At 35.5% G+C, this 26,378-nt stretch overlaps 2 protein-coding genes across 2 annotated transcripts in view; both read left to right on the top strand.

Annotated features, from left to right (window-relative positions):
• LOC110376233 (zwei Ig domain protein zig-8) overlaps positions 1 to 26,378 on the top strand; it is a 182,136-nt gene that overhangs the window by 74,658 nt on the left and 81,100 nt on the right. The window contains exon 3 of the mRNA XM_064038087.1: positions 21,728 to 21,764. The gene's annotated coding sequence lies outside the window, so the exon portion shown is untranslated. The remainder of the gene's footprint in view (positions 1 to 21,727; positions 21,765 to 26,378) is intronic.
• Positions 1,739 to 5,197, top strand: LOC110380289 (ecdysone oxidase). The gene is made up of 4 exons (XM_021340231.3): positions 1,739 to 1,880; positions 2,114 to 2,273; positions 3,061 to 3,194; positions 3,563 to 5,197. The coding sequence occupies exons 2-4, from the start codon at positions 2,156 to 2,158 to the stop codon at positions 5,066 to 5,068; spliced, it is 1,758 nt and encodes a 585-aa protein (XP_021195906.3). The 5' UTR covers positions 1,739 to 1,880; positions 2,114 to 2,155; the 3' UTR covers positions 5,069 to 5,197.

Raw genomic sequence — 26,378 nt, 5'->3', positions numbered from 1 at the left:
GTAATCAGATGTCTAAACAGAACTGTTATATTTTTCAGTGACGCTCTATTTACGTTACAGTCCTAAACTATGTAGGTTATGTAGAAACAATAGAAAATGTTAGGAACTCATTCAAGATATAGGTATGTAGTTTGTTTACATAAATTAGCCATTTCAGTACGTAGAAAGTATGTGTTTTGTACCAGTTTTTATGTTTTTGAATAAATAATAAAACCAAAAATTACTGAGTAAAACTATAAAAATTAAGTTGAAAAAAATAATTAAACCAAAACTAAAAAAAAAAAAACTAGTATTTAATTGGTATAACCCTTAAAAAAATATTCATAAAATAAATAGGTAGTCAGTTAACTGAGTACAAAAAAAATATTAGGCACCTAATTTGATGTTGATTCAGATGACCTACCTCTATCAGTGCAAATACCTCCACAGCTGCCCAAACAATGGCTAATAAAATAACTAATTTATACTATTCCATACATAAACATATTAAACATGTTTTTTTGAAAACGAAATTCATTTCGTAAGATACATTAAAACATCCTTGGCAGTCGTTACGGGTAGTCAGAAGTCAGTCTGACACCAGTCTTACAAAGGGGTATTGGGTTAGGTGATAAACACTGGTAACTAGACTCTTACCGGATTTAAGAAATTATTTCCAATAGAAAGCCCAAACATTTGTGAAAATCTTAGACAGTCTTATCCTAATACGGGAAATGGTTCTGTCGCGGACGCGGGTGAAACTACGCGAAACGGCTTGTAAATTACAAAAAAGACTATAATTTTTATTGTTATTGTATTGGTTCACAAATCATTTTCGATAACAATAAAATTTGGATAAATTGATTTATACAACTTAATTAAAAGGTAATTTAAAAAAAAGGCTATAACAAAAGATGTATTGCGGTAATTAAGATGAAAAATGGAAGAAAAATAAATCAAAATTCTCCATCCGGCTCAATCGGCTAATAAAACAATTCAGAATATACAAGATATACGTCGTGGTCTTATCTGCCTGTAGCTACTCACATTTCAAGACATTTTTGAAAGTGAGATAACAAAATATACATCACATTTAGTGAGAATAGAATTTTTGGTGTTTACATTTAGGGTTTACTTACCTCCGTAAAATACCTGTTTGGTAGCTACTACAGCACTACTTTTGGATAAAATGAACTTTCCCATCATCGTCATCGGCCTTGCCTTTTCCCCACTATGTTGGGTCGGCTTCCAGTCTAACCGAATGTAGCTGTATACCAGTCTTTTACAAGGACCGACTGCTATTCTGACCGCCTCAAACCAGTTACCCGGGCAACCTGGTTCTCAGACTTACTGGCTTCTGAATACCCATAACGACTGCTAAAACATCCAAATGACAGCTGGGTCCTACAGTTTAACGTGCCCTCCAAAAGAGAGTCATTGGTACCCAAGATATACTTAGAAAGTACTTACAAACTTGTGAAGGTTGCATTGACACTGGCCTTACCTGGAGTCAAACCAACACTTACTTTAGAGGTTGGTTCTTACTTCACTGGGCTAGCAAGAGTTCCTTACACGGACTTTCTCATATACATATTTTATGAAAATCAATAATTAATTTATTATGAACAATGTTTTTTTTTTTTTCTAAAAACTAAGCTTTAATTTAATGAAGGTATTTTTTACAGGGATAATACAATAAGGGAATGTGAGTAATGCAAATAAATAATACGAATATGAATAATTTTGTATAAAAATGACTATAAATATTACATCGTGTGCGCGTTTTATGTCAGTCTCACGCTCATGCGTGCTTCGTATAACACCTGTAACTATTATTTTAATTCAAGAATAAAACGCGTGTTTTAATTTGTTCGTTGTAAGTGAACTATGGATTAAAAAGGGTACGTACAGTTATTTTTATTAGCTGAATAGTTTATTTGCTTTAATTTTAGGTATTATTGTATAATTTAAAACATCTTTTTGTCCATTTATCGAGAAAGGATGTTTTACCGGGTGCGCGGAATTATAGTTCCCATAGTACGCTAATAAAACTACTGGCGAGATTTTGTAGTTTCTTTCAGCCAATATATTATTTACAAAAATGGCTCGTTGTATATTAAATTCAATATTTCAGATTATCCACAAGATTCGAGTAAAAAGTTAACACATATTCAAAATGAATGCAACACCAGCGTCTACTATACTTCAAGTCAAAACTCTTCAGGCTGCTTTCAAAGTATTGGCTACTTTACATCTCACTGCATATTTATGGCCACACCAAGCTCAAGTAAAAGGTAATATTATTGATTTATTTTTTTTCCTTAAAAATAACTTTTTTTTATCTTTCTAACCGTTCTTCGAAAGTCGTGGTCGCCTAGTGGGTATAGGACCAACCTTTCAAGTATGAGTGGGGGTTTGATTTCAATTGAACTGACCAGGTAACTGGCTTGATGTGGAAACGTAGGCAATCGCTCCTTGTAAAATGCTGGTTCTTGGCTACATCCAGTTAGACTGGAAGCCGACCCCAACATAGTAGGGAAAAGACCCGAGAGACGACGATTTTCAATCAATGTATGTCAATGTATTCATAATGTATTATCATGCTACATTATTTTGCTATCTAATTGGGCTGATTCATAATAATGTATCGAACATGAAACCGTTAATTACTTGCACGGCTCGTTAGGTATTTTATGTGCTGAATAAAGCACGTAGGTATAAACGGTAAACTATTATAACAATAGATAAAAAAAAATAGTTGTGAATTTCAGCAAAGTAATGTCGGATTCCATAATTTATAACAATAGAATTCAGGAACAAGGTGTTTCATTACAAATAGACTCTGCCCATTGTGTAATTCCAATCAAGTTCCTATAGAAATTACAGGATTATAGACACCTTTAATACCATCATATCTACCTATATCGGTACATCGAATCTGCAAGTTCTAGCTAGCATTCCAAAATTACTTGTCCAACATCCCATGCCCCGTTTATCCAAATATTCTGATGATGTTGTTACATTAAGACTATAGAAAAATAAATTAAGAGCAATGGTTGACTTTTCATGTAAACCCTACAGATGGAGATTGCTTTGACTTCATAGTAGTTGGAGCGGGGTCAGCTGGCAGCATTATAGCCAATAGACTGACAGAATTAGAGAATGCCTCGGTTTTACTTATAGAAGCTGGTGGAGATCCTCCCATAGAATCTGTGGTGAGTGTTCTCAAATAACGTATATAAGTCTATAAAGAAGAAGGCCACAAAATATCAAACTTTTTTATCAATGACAATCCAAAAAAATAATAAAATTGTATAATAAATTGATGTTACTTAATTGGATTGCCGATTTTTGCTATATTTCCCAAAAAGCAATCAATTCTAAACGCCCAAAACCCGAAGCTAAGCAAAGTTAAATTGAAAACCTTTTTCCTTTTAAGTCGGCAGTTAAGAATCAAACTCAAATAAAATTAAAACCACATAATGATATTACAAGAAAAACTTGCTTCGCAAACTTATTAATTACCTACTTTTTTGTTTTAAACGATATTTTACCCTGATAAAATGGTCAAAATTTATTACAGATACCAGGGTTTTTCCCCTTCCTGAAAAATACATCAGTTGATTGGAATTACGAAACTGAAGATGATGGCTACAGTCAACAGTTCCACAAAAATCGTGGAGTTGAACTGACGAGAGGAAAAATGCTTGGTGGTTCCAGCTCCATCAATTTCATAGCTTATACAAGAGGAAATCAACACGATTTTGATAACTGGGCTAATCTTACCAATGATGATACATGGTGCTGGCAAAAAGTACTTCCGTATTTTATAAAAAGTGAAGAATTAGTTGACCCAATTCTACTCCATTCTGATGCAAGGGCTTTTCATGGTACAGAGGGATACTTAGGAACTACCAGATACTATAATAGCGAGGTTCTAAAATATTTACAAGCCTTCCACGAAATCGGTCATGACATTGTATTGGACACAAATGGTGATACCCCTCTGGGGTACTCTGAATCTATGTTTAATATTGCTAATGGTGTAAGACAAAGTACTGCTCAATCATTTCTACATCCTATCAAAAACAGACCTAATTTACATGTTCTTAAAAAGGCTCTTGTTTCCAAAATACTTTTTGATGATCATAAGAATGCTATCGGTGTAGAAGTTATTTTAGAAAACAATCAAACTTTAAGTTTGAAAGCAGAAAAAGAAGTCATAGTATCAGCAGGGTCTATTAACACGCCTCAACTATTGATGTTATCTGGAATAGGTCCAAAGCACCATTTACGAAATTATGATATAAAAATCGTTTCAGATCTCCCTGTTGGCCAAACTTTACGTGATCACGTCTTTGTCATAATGAATCATGTTATGGGTAAATCGCCACCTAAAAAACCTATGGACCCCAAGAATTACCCATTCCCACTCATTGTGGGTTATATCAGTTTGAACAAAAGTCAAAAGTATCCCGACTATCAAACTCTCAATATGGTTTTGAGAGAACCTACTTCAGCTTTGCAGCTCTGTACTTTTTATTTTTCCTTTCTGGATGAAATATGCGAAGCCCTATACGATGCCAGTGTCGGAAGAGAAGTTTTGTTCAGCGCAGTCTCTTTGCTATATCCAGAATCATCTGGAAAAATATTTTTACGTAGTAAAAACCCAAGACAGCCACCAATAATATTCACAGGATATTATTCAAAAGATGAAGATTTGGACAGCCATGCTACATACTTAGAAGATTTTGTAAAAGTTCAAAATACAAAATTTTTTGAAAGCGTTAATAGTGAACTGGTGGTTCCAGAACATTGTGGCTGTAATGGTATATTTTCTAGACGTGAATTTTGGAAATGCTATGCTCTGTGTATGATGGTGTCTGGGTACCATTATGCAGGGTCATGTCCTATGGGAGCTGTGGTAGATTCTAGACTTAAAGTACTTGGAGTGCAAAGGCTGAGGGTTGCAGATGCAAGTGTCATGCCTAGAATAACTGGGGCCAATACTAATGCAGCCACTATGATGATTGGAGAGAAAGCTGCTGATTTTATTAAGGAGGACCATTTCTTTGCTAAAGCTGGATAACAATTCTGACTTGAAATTGTATTAGTTGTAGTATTTTACATTGTAGACGAATAAGCAATTGATATATCTGCGACAGTTTGTATGGTTGTAAGTGATTGTATTAAAATGTTTACCCAGTGGAACACTTAACGTTTACGGTTTATTTTCTTTATTTTCCCTTTGTTTACCTTTTGTTAGCGATAAAAGGAGGAAGTCTGAGTTTCTCAATGGATTTTTTCTCTTTTGTGCGAATTCTTCGTGCTACCATTGTTATATAAAATAATAAATCTGAAAGAATTTTCAAAATACTTTCTAATAACACTCAGCTGGCAAACAAATTTGTTAAAAGAAAAATACATTGGGGAGAATTTGCTGCGCAATTTAGAAAATGGTTTTATTATTTTTCAATTTGGTTTTTATTTCGCAAGTCACGTGAAAGCCGTTAATTTTAAACAATACATGGTAGATGACAGCTTTAAGTCATTAAAATCGTGTTTTCATTATTAATCGGAAAAGTAGTTAACATTAATGTTGGGGCCATTTTGATGAAAATTTTCATTGCCATTTTTAAAATGGTCATTCATATTTTTGAAAATAATTAACCTTATCGATATCATTACAAACCACATTAAAATCGACACTCTCCTACTTACAGCTGAAATAGAAACCGCAAGAATTACCGAAAGACAATAATGATCTTAACGGTTATGACTGTAATCCGGGGTAACAGGGACTCACATTAACCTGTAAGAATTCCCCTCACGTACCTTCAAGGTTATTTAAGGAAAACACAATGTCACACGTTCCCAAAGTTTCTGCTTACTTGCAAACGTTGTGGCGGGGTTCCACCAACTTGTTCGCGAACGAACAATGTGTACGTATCTGCGCGAGTCCACTACGTATTCGCGCACCCAGGTGGTAGTGTAGCGGACGTTTTAGAAATAACAGAAGATGGCTCATGGCTGAATTTTCATGAGATTGCTGATTATTCAAAAATATTCAATAAAATTAATGCAGTATATTTCACCAAATAAGCATATTCCGCACGAAATGTACTTTTGCTGTATGAGTATTATTGGCTGATACACACGTGTTTGTGCGTCACTCTGCCACACACGGCACACCAGTGGAATCACACCTTTAGGATTCTCCCTTTCATGTCTACCACAGCAGCAGATTTGGATTTTATTCTTTCCTTTTTTTAACCTGTCGCATTTTGCGTTATCTCAGATAAAGCTGTCTTATGTGGCTGCAATGTAAATCCTCAGTATGAAGATGCTTTTTTTTATTTGTTAATGTTATCTTCATACGTTTTTTAATAATCTTGTAAATAAGTGTTAATATTTATTTATGAATTTATGTACACACACGATTCAGAAAAACAATAGGAAAGAAAATATTTACAAAAAGAAAATTCTAAAGAAATATTTTTCAGCATACCTGCGAAAGAAAAATGGGAATGAAAGAAATATAAATTACATAAGCATAAACAATACATACAATAACTAATACTGTATTATCGTATACCAACAATGACCAATGATGAATTATGATACTTTAAAGATGAATTATGATGAATTATGTTTACTTATACGTCTGTGTACGAAATATATTTTTTTTGTGACAATCCTAAGTTCTGAAGTATGCCTGTTATATATTATTTTACACTCTAATTAACATCTTTGTATTTCAACTATAGGTGAATTACTATAAGTCTGCTGGAAGAGATTTCATCAGAAATAAGCAGTTTCTTTAAACTATTTTTTTATTGTATCACTTCTTCTCTTATATTTTCTGTGTACATAAATGGTTCAATAAATAAACATCTATTCTTATTTTCTATACCTACCGCGTTTACTGAGAACGTCAAATTCATAAAATCTATTGTTAGGTATATATTTACACACATGTGGAGACTCTTTTTACGACGTTCAAATACTGAGAAATAAATTCCGGAATTTCATATAATTCCTATTGAGAAATCATTCTTGTTTTGGAAACTTCTGAGAAGCCCAATTTTGTAACTCCATGGTCTATTGCTTTGAAAAGATGGACAATAGAATATTTTTGTGTGATATACCATTGATACTTCAATAAATTTTTCTATACTTTCTTCTTTAAGCTGTCAAAGCCTTTGTATTTTGGTTTCCCCCCCGTGCATCGGAGAGCACGTAAATGTCGGTCCTGCGCCTGATCTCTCTCCGGTCGTGTCGGATTGCCGTCCTATCGGGTTATGTGAGTGAAGGAATGGGGAGTGCACCTGTGTCCAAGCAAATGCTCGAGCACTATAATATGTCCTGCGCAGCTGACTGGTCTCCTTAAATGAGAACAGCCGCCGTGGCCGAAATTTTTGACGCCATTATTTTTGTTTCCAAAATTCTGGGCGTTTGTGTCTTTGTTGCAATATTAACTGTTGATTACGACAAATTGGTCCTATTTACGGAACACCAAATAAGTAGAAGATTCTGAATTATGTGTTATGTAGACAATTAAATTTTTCATTTGTTATGTAAATCGGTCCAGATTTATAAATCATATTTTTATTTGATACTTTCCAGGTCCCATTATCATAATCATTATCATTGAGGGCAACTTTCATAGAGATGCATAGGGATTGAGTTCTTTAATTGACTACCTACGCGATGAAAAATCGTTTATTTGAAACGGATTCTGTATTCTAGGAAATAGTATTTATTTTATTAGTAAGAAAATAATATAGGTATGTAGGGTTGGAGCAGCGAAGAAAATGCAGTCGTCGATTTAAATCCTTTATTCTTTTTATTTTTCACAAGCACTCCACACACCATCACTACGACCGTTACGCCATCTTATTTTAATCCCCCCTCTCTCTCACACACATGCCTTCTCTCTCTCTCATTCACTCATGCAATCCTTCTATGTGAACCATCCTACAACTCGGCTGTCCTGATATTTGTCTGCCCTCAGACAACACTACCGTTCATTACAATGTAATACAAACAACTTACAAATAACAAAAAAACATTAACATGAAAACAAAACATAACTTCATATGTTGTTTAAGGTAACAGATAGATCTTAATTGTACTTAGTTATAAATTAAAGATATTAGGCTTAGTCTCTTTACAACCTTCAAGACAACTTGTATGCAACTCAATATAAACAAAATCTTACTAAACATGCACAATTTACAAGATATAAAATAATACAGAATACAAATCATGACAATAAACGCTACAGCTGTTCTAAAAGGAGTTTGTTTTTATCTATCTTTCATTCATCTCCTCCTATTAACTGTGATAAACTAACCTATGGAAATGCTTACTGCGGCCATGGCTTCATCTGGTCTGCGGAACTCGACGTTTTAATAGGTCCTTCAGTGGCACGCTCTACCTTCTCCACATCGTAGCGATCATTGCGCTTAACCTTCGCCACCCTATAGGGCCCTAGATACTTGGGTTTCAGCTTCATTCCTGTACCAAACTGCGTTCTCTTTATGGCTACTAAATCTCCTTCTTTATATTGGGTACTAGGTTTCCGTTTCTCATTAAATGTCTTCTTATTCTCTTCTTGTACTTTTAGTATTTGCTGCTTTGCTTTGATTCTCATTTCCTCTCTATTTTCTTCATACTGATCAATTTCTTCTTGTTTTAACAATTCCAATATGTGTAGGTCTTCTTTACACCTCATGCTTATACCAACCATAAGGTGAAATGGAGTTGTGTCTATACTTCTTTGGTAGGTACTGTTTATGGCTCTTTGCACTCGACTAATGTGTCTATACCACAGTGATGGATTTTCTAGACATATCTTCGTCAACACACTTAGTATAGTCCGGTGCAGTCTTTCTACTTGGCCATTTCCCCTTGGGACTCCTGTCGTGATGGTAACATGCTGTATGTTTTCTTCTTGGCAGTACTCTTGAAATTCACCCCCAGTGAATGCAGTCCCTCTGTCACTTATTATTCTCACAGGGTTCCCATAATGTTGCTGGTGTATCTTTAGCTTCTCAACTGTTTCTTTACTCGTTGTACTCTTGGTGGGGAAAATCCAGGTGAACTTAGTGAAACCGTCCACTATTGTCAATATGTGATTGTACAGTTTCTTTGTATCCGTCAACGGTCCCAAATGGTCTAAATGAAGAGTGTGTAATGGGGTACCTTCTTTATCAATCGGATTCAGATATCCTTCTTGCTTGCCAGCCTTCTTTGTAGCCAATAGACAGGGTATGCAAGAAACCACAAACTCTTGTAGCTTCTTATCTAAATCTTGGATAAAATAATCTTGTTTTATAATCTCTTTCATCTTTTTCATAGAGAAATGCCCCTTACTGTGAACCTGTTTTATGATCTCTTTCTCCAGTGACTTAGGTATAACAAGCTGCTTATGCTCTCCCTTGTAGAGCAGTCCATTGTCTAACCAGTAATCTGAAAAAGAACCATTCTTAAGTACCTCGCATATTGCCTTTAGTCCATCATCACTTTGTTGAGCAATCTGCACTTGGTTTTGTAAACTGTTGGTAATTATAACCATACATGGGTGTCGGCTTAACGCGTCGGCATGCTGCATCTTGGTGCCAGGTCTGTGCTCCACTTCATAGTCAAATTGATCTAAGTACAAAACCCAGCGAGCAACTTTTGGTGACAGCTCTTTTTTCTTCAGTGTCAACTCAAAGGCTTGACAGTCTGTCACTATTTTAAAATGTATACCATACAAATAAATCCGGAACTTCTTCACTCCCTCAATGATGGCTAATGCTTCTAGCTCATAACTTGAATACCGTGATTCAGCATCAGTTGTCCTCTTGCTCATGTAGTAAACAGGGTGCCAGCCGTCCTCGTGTTGCTGCATCAGTATGGCAGAGTAGGCAACCGCAGAAGCATCTGTGTGCAATTCAGTGGGTAAGCAAGAGTCATAAATCTTTAGTACTGGAGAATCTCCCAACTTTCGTTTTAAGTTCTCAAACGCCATTATTTCATTCTCACCGAACTTAAACAGAGCATCCTTCTTAAGTAAATCTGATAGAGGTTTTGCTATATAGGCATAATCTTTAATGTATTTTCTGAAGTATGAAGTGAGGCCAAGAAAACTGTGGACTTGCTTTGTTGTTGTCGGTCTTGGGTACCTCATAACAGCATCTATCTTATCAGTTGTGGGTCTCACTTCTCCATTCTTCACTGAGTGTCCTAGGAATTCTACTTCTCGGCGAATTAATTTAGCTTTTTTCCAATTTATCTCTAGTCCATATTGCTCTGAAATCATAAGCACTTTCTTAAGGCGTTGCACAGCTTGGATCTCATCTTTGGCCGGTATCAACAAATCGTCAATAAATATAATGACTTCACCTTTCATTAGTAAGTCTCTGAAAATAATAGTTATAAACCTCATAAAATACTTTGGACAGATGCTTAAACCAAAAGGAGCTTTTAAAAATTCATATTGTCCGTTATGCGTGACAAAAGAAGTATACTTGACCGACTCTTCGCAAACTTTCAAGTGAAAGAAACCATTTTTTAAATCTAATACACTGTAGACCTTAGCATCCTTTAATTTATCAATAAGATCTTCTATTACTGGTAATGGATACTCATCTTTAGCAATTTTCTTATTTAACATTCTATAGTCTACACAAACTCTAGTTGAATTGTCTTTCTTCTTAACCAATACCAGCGGGCTACTATACTCTGAATGACTTACGCGTATGATACCCTTTTCTAACCATTCGGCGATTTGTTTTTCCACCAGCTCTTGCTCCTTCAGCGCCAAACGCCGTGGTCGTTGCGCCACCGGTGCGTCATCTTTGAGCACGATCCGCAACTGCAGTGGTACTTCTCTTGTTTGCTTAGGCCTGTAGTTCCTTACACAGTTTAGCACTTCCTCTCTTACAGCCGGATCTTTCACGTTACCTAAAACAGAATCAAATGGGCATACCTCACTGACATAACATCCCAGTCGCTCCCACTCTTTACTATGAAATTCTACACACCCTCCTTTCAGCACAACTGTAACATCATTGAGAAATTCCTGACCTATTATTACATCGTACGGTATATAGTCTTTACATAGAACATGGAAAATAACATCTGGGTAACACTGTTTGTCCACGCACAGATTTAAACGACACTTTCCCATTGAGCGCACTGTTGATTGTCCAATGCCCGAAAGTAATAATTCATCCTTTTCGCATTTCGGTTTACCAATCGCGTTATACACGTCCGCCGAAATAATGTTGACGTCGCTACCGGTATCTACTAACGCTTTTACTTTAAGATTGTTTACTTCCAGCATAATAACCGGCGTTTTTCCTTTTGACACTTCTTCCTCATTGTAAACAAACGCCGCCATCTTCGATTCGTCGTTCGGAAACGTTCGGTCGCTGTCTCCTTCATCATTCACCGTCGCCGTCGTAAACATCGCTCGCTTGATGTGTTGGTAACCCGGTCGTTCGTTATCAGGGAGGTCGCTAGAGGCGCCACTGTCGTCTAGTGTGACGTCTGTTGCGAACATCGCGCTCTTCGTATGTCGCTGTTGGTAGCTCTGTCGGGTTTTACCGAACTCTTCCGATGATGCACGATGATTGGATTTCGGCGTCGCCGCCGGCATCACCGCCGCTGGTGTAGTGCAAGCTGATCCAATATGACCAAATTGGTTACACTTGAAACACTTCAATCCTTTGCTTTTATTCGGGCAATCCACTGATGCATGCCCAACCTCACCACATCCATAACACCGAATCCATGGCTTGCCGCTTGAACGATGTTTACTGCTACTAGCCACCGCTGAACGCCTGTGCACCTGCACTGCACCTTGCACCTTTTTTGTTATGGTTTCATAAATCTTGAGCTTTTCTTTAAGGTCATTATAGGACGTTACACCGTATAGCATGATTTTATTCGTTTCTACATCCACTATTCCGTCTACAATGTATTTAATCGCGACATAGTCGGGCATCTTCCCTCGTTTTCCGAGTTCTTTCATAATGAGCATGTAGTCTAAGCAGGTTTCTTTAGGCTGTTTCTTCCTGTCGCTCATTAACTCATGAATAGATTTGATATCGACGTGGTCTGGGAATTCTTTTACAAGTGCCGCTTTCAGGTCTTCCCAAGTCTTGTGCGGTCGCTCCGCCCGCAACCATAGCAGTGCTGTGCCCGTGAGTGCTCTTTTCGCTATTACCAGCCGCTGAAGCGGTGTCCATTCGAAGATTTCGGCGTTGGATTCTACGTCGTCTATCCACCGCGACACGGGGTAGGTATCGTCGCGACCGCTGAAGGTGGGAATCAGCTCGGCCGTCATCTGAAGCATGTTGCCGGCACGTCTGCTCGCCTCGCTTCCATCAGAGCAGTCGGCAAAATCGTCTGGCTTGCGTTCCCTTGACATATCGTCTTATCGTCTTTGTTCGTAACCGCAGAAAAAACCGCCGTCTTTTGTTTCCACGTGTTCACCGAGCTGCACACGTCGTTTTTTCTTCACCGGGTAGGTTTCGTCGTCGTCTTTGTAGCTATCCCGGACGAGCCCCCAAATTTGTAGGGTTGGAGCAGCGAAGAAAATGCAGTCGTCGATTTAAATCCTTTATTCTTTTTATTTTTCACAAGCACTCCACACACCATCACTACGACCGTTACGCCATCTTATTTTAATCCCCCCTCTCTCTCACACACATGCCTTCTCTCTCTCTCATTCACTCATGCAATCCTTCTATGTGAACCATCCTACAGGTATATTTTTATTTAAGTTGCAGTAGCTCAAACTAAGTAATAAAATTGTAAAGAAAAACTTAGGTCATTTGTTCGAGTCTAAGAAGTTGTACATAAAATTACTGTACAGGTAGGTTTAACCTAGTTGTGACTAATAAACGGGAAACTTTAGCTGCGACGGTAACTAACGGTTGGGGAAAATAAAAAATGACCATGTTGCAGTAAAAGCAACGTCTTCGTTAAAAGTGTCAGATAATATTTAAGAAATTATAAAAAGACAAGCTGAGGATCTAATTGGTAGAATCTATAGATGAAAAAGCAGTATGTATAGTTATCGGCACGGATATTGAGCTCTCGGCGGAAGAGTGGGGATCGCTTTGCGCACTGTACACATAAGGCAATAAACCATTAATCGCTTCTGCGCAGGTGAAGGTCAGGGCTCAATATCCGTGCCGATAACTATATGTGTCTTAACCAACTGATGAAAATAGCCATTCAATAAAACAGCTAGGCTTCAACTGAAAATTGCCAATTAACTATGTGAATTATTCCGAATCTAAAAGTTTGTTTATTGACATCAAAATTAGTTCAACTGAATAGATATTTGGGACGTAATGCAATATTGAAAGGTCGACAGATATAAATTCATGATAAATGTTAGGAACTTTATTATAGGTCATAGTATCATTATACCAATTATTGGAATTGACAGATTGCTGTGGCAGGTTCATAGTGTTGATTAGAATGTCGCGTATTGTTATAAATAGATGTCATCTCGGTTGATAGATAGATTAATGACTTGTTATCTATACTAGTCAAGAATATTATAATAAAGAAGAAATATTTGTTTGTTTGTTTGTTTGGTTTTGTATTTGTACCGTAAAGGCTCCGAAACTACTGAAACCATTTGAAAAATACTTTCACCGCTGGAGAGCTACACCATCCCCGAGTAACATATGATATAGTTTTTCTCGGTACCGAAAAAAGACCTAAAGGACGTGGGTGAAACCACGGGGAAAGGACTAGTACAAAATAATTTAATATTGGGCACATTATACCTACAACATTTTATAACAGAATATATAAAAGAGCTACCGAGGTCCTCAAAAGCGAAGGGTGAAGAGTTCCACGGGAAGAATGAAAAGTCACATGCAGGATTAAAGAATAGCAGCAAGCAGTTTCAGCGTGACAGAGGAACAAAGATCCACAAATATAAATTTTCTCATTTACAAAGAAATAATTATATTTTTTTCATTACAAAAATCGATAACTTCCCTATTTCCCACCCAATGAGCGTGGGATCCAACACGCAAGTGCGCTTAAACATCTAATCCATCACGCTGGTATTCATTAAGTTGTTCCACTCCCCCCCCCTCACATACCATCGAGGCACGTTTCAAAATGTGACTCACTTAATCCAACGTGATTCATTGAAATGTTACTTTATTCTGGAAATGAGTTATTGTTGGTATTTTTAGAAGTTTTATTGGGTTCAAGGTTTCCTTCAAATATTAATTGTCAGTTAAACATCGGCCCAACTTTTGGTAGACAGTTTAATCTGCTGTATACGGGTCTCAGATACTGATGCTTTTTACATGAATTTTCCTGGCCTTTTAGCTCTTATAAAATTCCCATGAACTGCAAAAGCAGTCCGACTTTGATTAAACTCAAAAACAGGCTTCATTTAATAAACTTTTTTTTATTAACTATTTTACTTTTTCTATATCAGTGTATATCTAGATACCAATTATGAAACGATCTTTAATGGATGGATGTCAATTGTCTAAAATAAAGGTTTTCTTTGTTCAACTCCTACATATTTGAATTACCAATTTCCAAGATTTATCCGAAAGAAACCATATGTAATACAGGCCAAAATGAGCTTTATAATTTAGCAACATAAAATCTAATATTGTATGCAAATATACAGAGCACTCTCCATATACGCGTTCACAAAATCTACATAAGCCCTTAACTACACACCGGGGCGTTACTAAAGCGAAACGGAAGATATAAAAATATATTTTATATTCGTGTTTTATAAGGTCCCGTGAGCCGCGTGAAAAAACAATGAAAAAACGCCTTTATATGCCATGTTTGTAAAGCTCGTAAAATAAACCGCACAAATAATAAAAATATTTGCAAAAAAATCTGAAGACGTTGGTGAAGACGAAATTTTTATATTACTTTACTTCTATATTATAATAGGAAGGTATGCCTGCTTAAATCAACAACCCGCATTGAGCAAGCGTGGTGATTAACGCTCAATCAATCCCTACGTGGAACAATAAATGATAATAATTCTCTTTGAGACTGTTTCTTAAAATATTATGCATTAAGTAATAAAGTACCTACTTTAAAACAAAATTAAAGAGTGATGAAATACAAATATTATTTTACAACTACTTACTTAAAATTAATTGATTCTCAGAACCACTTATACAAGGAGTCTTGCGAACTGTTTCCACTGAAAGCTATTTAAATCTTTGCATATCAAAGTGTTGTGATATAATTAACTGCGGACATAAGGATGGATAATGATGCTGTCCAGATGTTAAATGTGACCAGACATTATAAGGAGAAATACACACTTTTTGCTCCTTAGCCAGAAAGTGTGACAACCAGTCTTACTATTGTGGTGTTGGGTAGCATGGGAGGGTAACTGGATTGAGAAGGTCAGATAGACAGTCGCTTCTTTGTAAAAACTGTTGGGAAAAGACTAGGCAGTGTGATAAAAACTCTATGGGTAAGTTGCACCATTAAACGATAGTCAAAAAAAATATAATGATAATCAAACCATAAGCAGCCATGTACTTGCCGCTCAACTGAAAATGATTCGCTTATCATCATAGTTGAATAGTACTACTTACCGTTAAGGTTTTAATCCTTACTATACCGGAAAAAAGTATTAGAAATGTAAGAAATAATAGATCCGACCTAGTGGCCTGAAAAAAATAAAAAAGACAATGCTTCTCAGTGGTTATAATCCGAAAATAAGTAAGTACACCCATGCGTTGAAAGTAACCATTCTGGGAACAAATTTATCTTGCCTTGTAGTGGTAAAACAAACATACCACGTGGTAGTGTGAGATCCTAAGATCTGACATTAGCAAATGAATACTTGGAAGATAACTGCTCGTCTTGCGGGTTTTCAGCAATTCCATACTTTGTATGTTTGTGAAGTTTGTAGTACTAAAACTTTAAGATTATTGAGCCATATCCTGTAATGTTTGTGTATGTAAAACTATGCATCTTTCTGGGAAATATGAGATGTCGAGACGGGGTTAGTAAAAATAAAAACGTTGTAAATTATATGATATGGTTAACTGTCAGCAGATCTTGAGGAGGGTTACATTTTGGTAGATAAAGTAAAAGTATTTACCAACTAATTTTGTAATTCCTAATCTTCCCAATATCGTCCAAGTTTTTGATATAGAACCTGGTGACACACGCACGGTCAGGCAGAAAGACAGCGAAGACTTATTAATAGCCGAATAAGACTTCTTACCTTACATTTTACCCTTTAGGCAACGGAACCCTAAAAAGTACAAAGAACCTAACGTCACACATGATATTCAAACGCACGAAGTGTCACAATGTCCTTTTATTTGTAAGCACAAAAACCCGCGTCACGGTAGATGAATACCCGTACAAAAGGCTGACACTCAAAAAGACACTCGCATAGAATTTCATATCGATATCGAACGTTACAATACGATTTATTTCAACCCTATAAATTCGGGACTACCGTCATAACGAAAGGATTGGTAGATTCGGTATTTCCAAGGTATTTAAATGTGGAATTTTAACAAAGGTTTGGATGCCAAATTGCTTTGCCAAAGTTCGGAAATATGTCGATAATGGGATTATTGTTGAAATGTTTTAGACTGCAAAGAGACTTACCATCGAATTTGATTTTTATGTAGAAGCTGATAGGAAGGCTAAAGAAGGTATGGCTTCATGATAAGCATTTTCTAATTATCTACACGCTCAAGAAAGAAAACGAATGTTAAAAGAATGGGAAATTCTCTTTTAGCAGTTGCAAACAATAACTAAATCATCCATTTCAAAATAATGTAATATTAATGAAAAAATAATATAAATAAAATATTTATTCGGTTACTCAAAGTTATTTTTTTATATATATACTTAAACTGTTTATTTACATAGATATTTACAATAAAAATCAAAAACTATCCTAGTAAAACAAACAACTAAAAAGCGTCAACACCATACACCTCAACTAAAAACATGCAAATATCAATAACAGATTAGTCGAACAACTACTAATTACCAAAGTACTACAATCTCTCGGTCTATTAATTGAGAAAATGTACTATGATGATTAATTGTAGCGATCGTTACAAGGCACATGTTTGGCATCAGGCAATAACCTAGTAATTTAGGGCACCACATGTAGACTTTATGTCCATTTAAACAGCCTTTGGTATATTAGTTACTTTCACGATAAGTAAATAATATTGTCTAAGAATTCATCAAGTAACAATTGTGATATAAAGTCTCAAAAATCCAATTGTATCCAGAATAAGAAATTCATTCAAATGACTCCTAATTGATTAAGAATGAACAAAATCAGTGTTAATATACTTTTCACAATGTCCATTATATAGTGAGAAAAGATTATTATGGGTACAAATAAAGAAGCAAAATACAAGATTGAAATATCGGCAATCGTATTGACTCCTGAAATGAGCATTGAAACAAGTAGCTTATTCAACAAAAGAGCAACTGATTTTCGAAATAAAACTCGGAAATATAATCGAAACCAACGAGCGTACCTCCTAAATCCTTGAAGCTCGAAATAACTTATCGATAAAAGAATTCAAAGAAAGAACGAAAGTAACCTTATCCAAATCGGAGCCCAAGAAAATATGAGCGAACGAAAATTCAACGAAATTTTATGCGGACTTCCATTGCAATCGGGATTTTCAGACAAATCATTCGGTTAGTCACCCGAAACGGTCGCACTTCAGAATAAACGATCCATAAAGTATCCAAATATTATCTAACTTATCGGGAAATAAAGGGAAAGATAGTGAATATAATTTGGTGTAGTAAAAACTTGTTCGATTCGAGTGCAAAGTTTGCAAGATCTACGATTGAATTGGACAGTTGAAGAACTTTATTCAAAGACGCTCTTGTTCTTCATAAGTTGATTTAGTTTCAATTAAAACCAAATGAAGAATATTTTATTCATTTTCAATTAAAATAGTTTGAGTAATCACATTCATTTTTATTAGTCCTTCAAAGTCTGAGATTGAAAATAAAATTATTATCATCTTTATGTATAGAGCGAAAGCAGTGCCCTAACAACTTACAAACGAAATACAAAATGACAATCCACTCCTAAATATAGTTTATAACTATCTTCCAAAACCCATACAAACAATCCCATAAGCTACCAACAACCCCATGCCTTGTACCGAGTGATTACAATTTATTACAATGAATAATGCAACACGAGACCGTTTTCCAAGTCAGGCCGGCGGCCATCTTCCCAATTCTTATTATTTTAAGAGATTTTCGGAGCGAACAGTCGAAATGGGGCTTATACTAGGTTGACACGGATCGAAAGTTACATAGACGTGAAGGTTCGATACCATTGAGGTTGTATTCGAAATATCAACTTATAGATACCCCCTTGAGGAAGATTCAGAAGAAGTAATGGGTTTAGCAACATAACGGTATCTCATGGGACTAATAGACATATAAGGAAGATGGCACACCAAATATTTTTTTGGCACAAAAAAGTTAAGAAAACGACACTTTTGGCTTATCTCTGTGTAGTCGTTGTTATGGAGGGATGAGATTTCCTGTGAGATATCCGAGAATATTCAATTTACGTCACTTGGAATTAGGATACGATAACCACTTCTATGCTGTAGGTAATAAAGTTCAAAATTCTGTAAATTGTTGACCATAGTCCAGATATTTATTGATTAGCTCAGAAGTCTGGAACTTAAAATTAATAGTAGTATTGCAGACGATGAATTAGCAGTAAAATGGTTTAAATCAATCACTAAAGCAAACTGACCTAAGTTTATAACCAAGGATAATTGTCAGTGACCTTGACTTAGTCTTTATACAATCAGTCTTGAATAGTTTTTTTAATTATCCATGTCACACAACCAGATAAAAAATAACCTATAGTTCTCTCTAGCATCGCTTCCTCCATACCAAGTAACATCTTAATCTGTTCAGATGTTTTACCATGCAAGGTCAACAAATAAATAAACCATATAACTCATATACCAATTTTTCATATTAATTAGGATATACTTCGTATCATTTTTGTTCATATTTATTTTTCGAGGGCATCCAGTACTATTAGCCTTTCCAAGGCGCAACATTGTATGCACGTAATTCAGTAATCACGTATAATCCGGATGTTACAGTGGTTAAATGCTAATGTACTAGAGAAACTAATGCTAACAGTAGATGATTAAATATTCAGTAGGTAAACTAAGCCAAGTACTGTTTTTGACAGTGTCTAATTTCCTCCTAGACAAGACTTATCAATAATTTCCTAGACTTTGAAAGCCTTCAACGTAGTCTATACATATAATAAATCTGTAAAAAAAATGTGTCTGTACATTGAATATATAAAAAAAATAATAATTGGGTGGGGTTTAGAAACAGTAATGGAGCACAAATCCAAAAAAAAAATTCTGTCTGTTTGTCTGTATGTCTGTATGTCTGTTTGTTTGTACACGCTAATCTTCCGAACTACTGAACGGATTTCAATGATTTTTTCTTTGTTGTATCAGTATTAAGCCTGGTCAACATATAGGCTATAATTTATCTTCGAAACTTGAAGACCTGATGCAGATGACCAATAGACCAACAAAACTATAAGAGATACAAAAATGGTGCCATGACAAAAATTGTTCCATGTGATGAGCATTTTCAGCTGAGATAATAAATTTTAAGATCTGGAACACCTGATGTGGAACCCCAAGAGCCCAGCTTCTCTGTACCATATATAGGTATGACGTTTTAGCAAAAGTTGTTCAATTTGATAAGCACTTTCTATTGACTTATACAAATTGAAGATCTTAAACACCTGATGTGGAACTCCAGGGGCCCAGCTACACTATAGCATATAGAGGTATGACGTTTTAGCAAAAGTGGTTCAATCTGATAAGCACTCTATATTGACGTATAAACATCGAAGATCTAGAACACCTGATGTGGAACTTCAAGAGCAATACTACACTTGAAATGTATAGAAATGAATGTTATGAAATAGGTATAGTGAATCAAAATAAGTAATTAGTCCGTCTTTTAGATAACCCTAAAATAATGTACACGTATTTTTCTTTTCTCTCTCTCGCAAACAAATAATAACTAAGATACAACAACGCTTGAATTTCGTGACAAGTCACTGCTTAGTACAAATTTTACATACCTAGACGTGGCGTCACGAGCCCCCACTCTCCGAATTTGTTGCGTTATATCTCATTATTATTTTGTAGGTATGTCTCTTCCAGACCTCGGGACTACAGAGTTCCGAATTTTGGGAGGCAAACGTGGGGCCGAAGCCAACACGCTGAAGCCCTTTTGAGACAACTTTAATGAAATGGTGACACAAAACCGACGATTATCCCTTTATACACTATAAAAATGAACCCAAGGACAATCCCCGGTGGACGTCCTTAAAAAAAGACAATCCCCGGTTCTGTGCTAAACTATTGCTAACTATGGAGGAAAACTACTTGGGCTATTGTGATGGGATGTTAGTGGATGACAATTTATTAGATACATGTAAAAATGGCAGGTGGAGACTCGCCACCTTACTTACTGGGCCCCCGGGAATATATGGAACGTTTCTAATGGTTATGCGTATTCCGTTGTTTTCAAGTCAACGGGCCCTTAAAATTAAATATCAGACTATTCAGGTCTTTGATTTTGCTGACCCCGTAGTCGCTGGCATAAGGGACAGGATCCGCGTACGAAGTCGCGGGCAGAAGCTAGTCTGGAATATTATAATTGAATTTAACATTGTAAGCTTGAAAATGAAAACATCATGAGTAAATCTAAACGGGTAGAAAAAAATAAAACAATGTGAGCTCGTAATTGCCATACTCCAGGTAACAACTTTAGTATTAACATCAGTTACAGCCTTTTTATCGTCCCACTGCTGGGTACAGGGCACCTGCTCTTAAACGTCAACGTATGCAGCAATATATCAAGGTATCAAAATTTACCGACCAGTCTTTCTGCAAGTACCAATCATGAATAACAAGGTACTGCAAAAGCAGAAAGCAATCCAAATACAATATACCGTTCATTTTCATAATAACCAGAACTTCAAACGCCATGTTGAAGTAACAATCGCATCAGGTCCAGTAATATCTGCCAAACTTAATTACCCAGTAGACGAGTCGAACAATTAAATTGTTATTGCAGAAGCTAATTGTACAATAAACACAGGCGGAATGTTACTACTAGATTGGTTTATGACGGTTAGTACAGTAGTCGTAATTAACCGATTCAGAACATAATTGTTTCCTTCATTGTGTTTGGACGAGTGGTTGCTCTGATGTTGTTCAAAGAAGATCTTGCTGTTGTGCTTTCTTAGAATGCTGCTTTGGTTGGACTACTATCTGGTTTTGCTGTAGAAACTATTCTTGGAATTATTCCACTCATGTTTCGTTAAGAGAAACAAGACGTTGGATGGCATACCTTGAATGTGGTTAGCGGTTGGAGTTGATGAATATGAGTGTATTCCAGGTATTTAAATTCCGAAGCAAATAAGTTTTGAAACAAACAATAGAATTTCATTATTCAAGAACTTGTTTCCGCTTGTGTAGGAGTATTCCTGAGACAAAAATTCATTGGTTCTTTAAAAACTTCTCAGCTCCGCTCTGTTCTGGTGTAGTATGATTTTTTGCTACATTTTGTCGCAAATGTAAGGAAATGAAATAACAGCAACATTAACACTCAAGTATTTTTTTAAACTAATGTTTAATTTCTATCTTTGCAGGTAGAAGAGACATCAAGTCCACACTAACACATAGAAGGTAAGACACACGACATTACGCAATAACGCTGATAAATTCAAGCACCCATTCTCGGAGTACTATCTACGTAAAGCCATGCAGTTTAAATTCCTCAAAAAGTTTTCTCATTCCTTTCATCTTTCAGCACCGTTCGAAGTCCATGATCTTCCATTAGTGGAGGCTCAACGATCCTTGAACAATGTTCTAAGGCTTTAATGGCTTGAGAAATAAGTTCACGTGTAATTGCGTCAGCCGTTTTTGGCTTGAAACAATTTTGGGCTTCAGAAGCATTGGTTATCTAAAATTGTATCTTAGATGATTTATTCCGTGGCTGTTTTGGCTTATGTTGTCAGATTATCTTAGGTTGGTTTTATTTTTTCCTGTCTGTCTGGTTTATGTTATGGAAAAAACAAATAATATATGTTAAGTGTATGGTAGGAACCGCAAAATAAAATTATTTATATAATAGCTAGGTCTAGCCAGTTCTAGTTTTTGCGGTTATGGAAAAGACCAGTGACTTCTTTAACGGAGTAAATAAATATAAACCTTCAAGTCATAGAAATATTATTTTCCCACAAAACTTAAGTCACCTTTCAAAAACCATTGAATCGGAATATGAAGAAAATACTAAACACAATAATTTCGCACGTGGATATGAGAACGATCCTCAAGTAGTATCAAACTTGTGCGACGACCCGAAAACGGTCATGTCTCACCTGCTACCGATGCCTTGACTTATTGTAACGCTTGACTGATCTTCTAAGTTATAGGTATATCGAGAAAAAAGTAGCTTTAGTATATTCGTACAGATGAACAATAGTATTCAAGAATTTACGGGTGTAGAAAAACTTGCTCTAGAAAATAATTTGAATAAACCCAAACCAAACGAAGAAAAATAATAATATCGTGAAAACTGATCAAATGGCAAAGAATAAATAGGTAATCAAATAAAACCAATGACAATACATTAAATTAAAAATTCAAAGTACGTTTCCTGTCAGTATACACAGGTAAGTTAAAGTTATGACCAAAGAGCGATGCAAATATATGAGGAATATATTTTACAACATAACATAATCCCAGGATTGAGAAGGATAGTTTGTACAGATTAAAGCCAAAATAAATTCTTCTGAAAACGTAATTAAAAACTGTAATTAAAACAACAAATAAATACTAATACTTAAAAGCAATATAACTACCATCGCACGCCATTAAAACCCGTAACAAATTATTTTTAAAACTTTAATCCTAAAATCCATCGGGGGTTCTGGAAATCGCTTACAAAGGCTTAATATGAAATTTTAATTAAATTTCAATCTCCAAGCATGAGATTCCATGGCGATAATTACAAAAACTGATTTCAGGACGGACTTGGAATCGTGACGGAATTTATCGGGTATCAGCCATTCTGCAGTTGGATAATATTTCAGATACATGAATAATAACCCTGGGGGAAATTGCTGTTGCATTTATAAAGAACGCTGGTTTTATTTTATGTGCAGGTCGTTTGTTTTATGTCCGTGATGACATGGAAATGGAAGGAGTTAAGTTTATCACGTTTATTGTTGTGTCGATACTGTTTGATGCTGTTGTGTCTGCTTTTGTTTCGTATTTGGTTTTAGTGGCATGATCCTCTATTGTTTCCTTTATGAAATGCAGATAAAAATGAAGTTCTTAAACTTCATTTTTATCTGCATTCATTTCAAGAACAACCTGAGCATAAACTGAATTATAATTTACAAACTTGTTCCTGATACCTTGCTTCTGAACTTCCTTCATACATTGCTCAAATAAAGTACTACAACCTACTTTATCATTTCCATTCAGAACACAATGCAAGCCAAGAAGAGCAGAACAATGCCGAACAAACGTGAGAGACAAAACAAACTTCACATGCGAACGACAAAACTCTCTATAAAGCCTAACAAGAAAATCCTGATACTGGCACGCTCGACATTTTCTCTAAGTAACAAGTAAACTCTTCTCATAATTAACATGTTCAAACAAGTGTGAACCGTTTCTCTCATTTTGGGGGAGCTAAAAAAACAAACACTGGAAAATTATTTGGAAAGGAAAACAAGCCGTTGTGTTAATATATGTACGAGTACATAATGTAAGCACGTAAGTATATTTACTGTATGTTGCAAAGGGGAACGGGACACAGTTTCATAAGGACATTTACTTTGCACATTATGGTGTTAGGACCCTATGTTTTCTTGTCAAGGGAAATCTTATTTTATATATTTTAGGAGATGAGGGTCTTGATTGTATTACATGAAATATTGCATGGGGTGTTTGCCTTAGTATTTTCCATGGAGTGCTTTTTGCTATTTTTAGATGAATATATTATGAAATCTTTGCCAGGGCAGATGATGTAAAATTGACTTTGTGAACAACGTTAGAGAAAAAAAATATTTTAGGTACGTTTCATTGTCTTAATATCAATATTAAACAATATCGTTCCTTCTTCCACATGACAAAACTAATTGAACCAGTTATCACAAATATAACGTGCTGAGACTTCTAAATTGTGTCTGGAGATTAGAAAATGAACAGTAGAACCTAGGGGTTTAAGACTTTGGCAACTAAATAACAAAGTTAGTGGTTCTGAAACCAGTCGTGCCTTCTCCTAATGGGGTGGAACTGAAACTTATAAATGGATTTTAGCAAATCAACCAAACGTAGGTAGGTAACTACAGGAATACAGTATTGTACGTTTCATTGAATTATTGTATTGTCACAGGAATAATATTGAAGAGAAAGCTTATGTAGACAAATGAGGTGAAGAAAATTAAAGCTGCTTTTGTTCCTAAATGATTTTAGATAAAGAATAAAGGGATTTGGCTAAAAAAACTGAAATAGACGAAGTGAATGACTTTCAAATTATAAATTCAAAGCTTCATTGTGTTCTATATAGATACGAATTTAAAATAACATATCTTTTTTATGTTTTATCACTTTATAATAATAAAAAAACGTAGTTTGGTTCGTTCGCTTAACCTTAAATTGGCTTTGTTATAGCTCCACGTAGTTCACTGACTTGACATAAAGAAAATATTGAAGAATGAATAAAAAAACCATACAAGTTTAAGTCGAGTTCACTCTACGAGGGTTTCATACATAATCGTGATCAATATAAACTGTTAAGGTTCCAATTATGACATTTATTTTTTACTTAAATACTGCTTCGTAATTTTTTTTTAATTTGCTAATGCATATCTAGAGCGTTTATAATAATAAAACCCCACTTGATCTAGTTGCATCAATTGCAAACTATACCTTTAGATTACGATGCTATCTAGCTATCAACAGTTCTAAATCAACGTGAAGTTATTATTCTACGTATTGGTTACTAGCCGTTTTCCCGTGGTTTCACTCACTTCTTGCGGATTGCTGGCACCGGGTCAAAACATACCCTTTATTACTCAGGAAGAGTGTAAACAGTGAAAGAATTTCTGGTTGGTGATTTTAAATAATTGTACAAAACTTTCTTTCTCGGCTCACACAAAAAATCGCAGGTCTCAAATCTTCAAAAATGTAAGCAAATCCTGACGGCGGCTAAGTCTGAACCGGTAATATGTGACAATTGTAAGACCTTACTGTCGAGAGTTAATGTTGATGAATTGAACTGCGTGCAGGATCTGAGGATTGGCTCACGTATAAACATGAGACGGGATGATTACTCTTCATTTGGGTTGTAGTGGTAAAGGATTTGATGGTTCTACCTATTGATACTAGTATATATAGAGCTACAGCTTTTTCGTATGCTTGCTTGAATGAATGACTCGACATTGTATTTGTTAGATGTTGATGACAGTTTGTTAAGGAAGACTGTAGGCTTTTTTTCTGGTGCGGAAAGTAGTCCTCACAGGAGCTAGTAAAAGATCTGGCGAAAGTTATCCAAAGAATATAAAGGAAAACTAGGAACAAGAGGTATACAATTATAGATTTCGAAACGTAGTTAATAGAAAAAAATAAATAAAGGAAAACAACATATCTTAATTTAAAACAAATCTTAACTTATCAGAAATACTGTTTCTATAACATAATAATTTTCTTAGGTGAGTTGGACATGAAAAGAATTTTTCGTACACATGTCTATGTGGCAGTCTTTTTCCTTATAGCAATAGTTGCTTTTTACGCGGATTTACCTATTTCACGTACCTATGTATTTAGTCCAGGCGTTAAGATATTTTTGTTGGTAATATATTTCAACAACTAATCTACACACAATATCTAAAGAACATGAATGTGTATCTTTCTTATATTTATATTTTTTCTCCCATCCAACTTTCCTAAATATGTGTATGTATTGTTTATTTGCTTATACTTGTATATTTACTTCTTTAATCATTATTTGTACGCCCACTACTCGTAATCTATCTATTTAAAATCGACTCCATTCCAAGGTTGACCGCCTGTTGTACTCACACGTATTTGTTTGTAATGTCCTTGTCTATGTTTGTTTTGGTGTACAATAAAGATTATTCTATCTATCTACCTATACCTATATGAAAGGCTCTAGAACTACTGAATCAATCTGAAAAATTATTTCACGTTTAGGAAACCGTGCTATCCCCAAGTTATTAAGGTTATATTATCTGGGTACTAGAAGAATTTCCACCAGGACTCGGA

Source organism: Helicoverpa armigera, chromosome 15, assembly GCF_030705265.1.
Source record: "Helicoverpa armigera isolate CAAS_96S chromosome 15, ASM3070526v1, whole genome shotgun sequence".
In the NCBI taxonomy this organism is placed as follows: Eukaryota; Metazoa; Arthropoda; class Insecta; order Lepidoptera; family Noctuidae; genus Helicoverpa; species Helicoverpa armigera.
Note: the sequence above shows the minus strand (reverse complement) of the source record. Positions and strands in the feature narration are given on the sequence as shown.

Coding starts and splice junctions, on each gene's coding strand:
- LOC110380289 (XM_021340231.3), top strand. CDS start 2,156: ATGAATGCAACACCAGCGTCTACTATACTTCAAGTCAAAACTCTTCAG. Junction 2,274..3,060: donor ACACCAAGCTCAAGTAAAAG/GTAATATTATTG, acceptor TAAACCCTACAG/ATGGAGATTGCTTTGACTTC. Junction 3,195..3,562: donor ATCCTCCCATAGAATCTGTG/GTGAGTGTTCTC, acceptor AATTTATTACAG/ATACCAGGGTTTTTCCCCTT.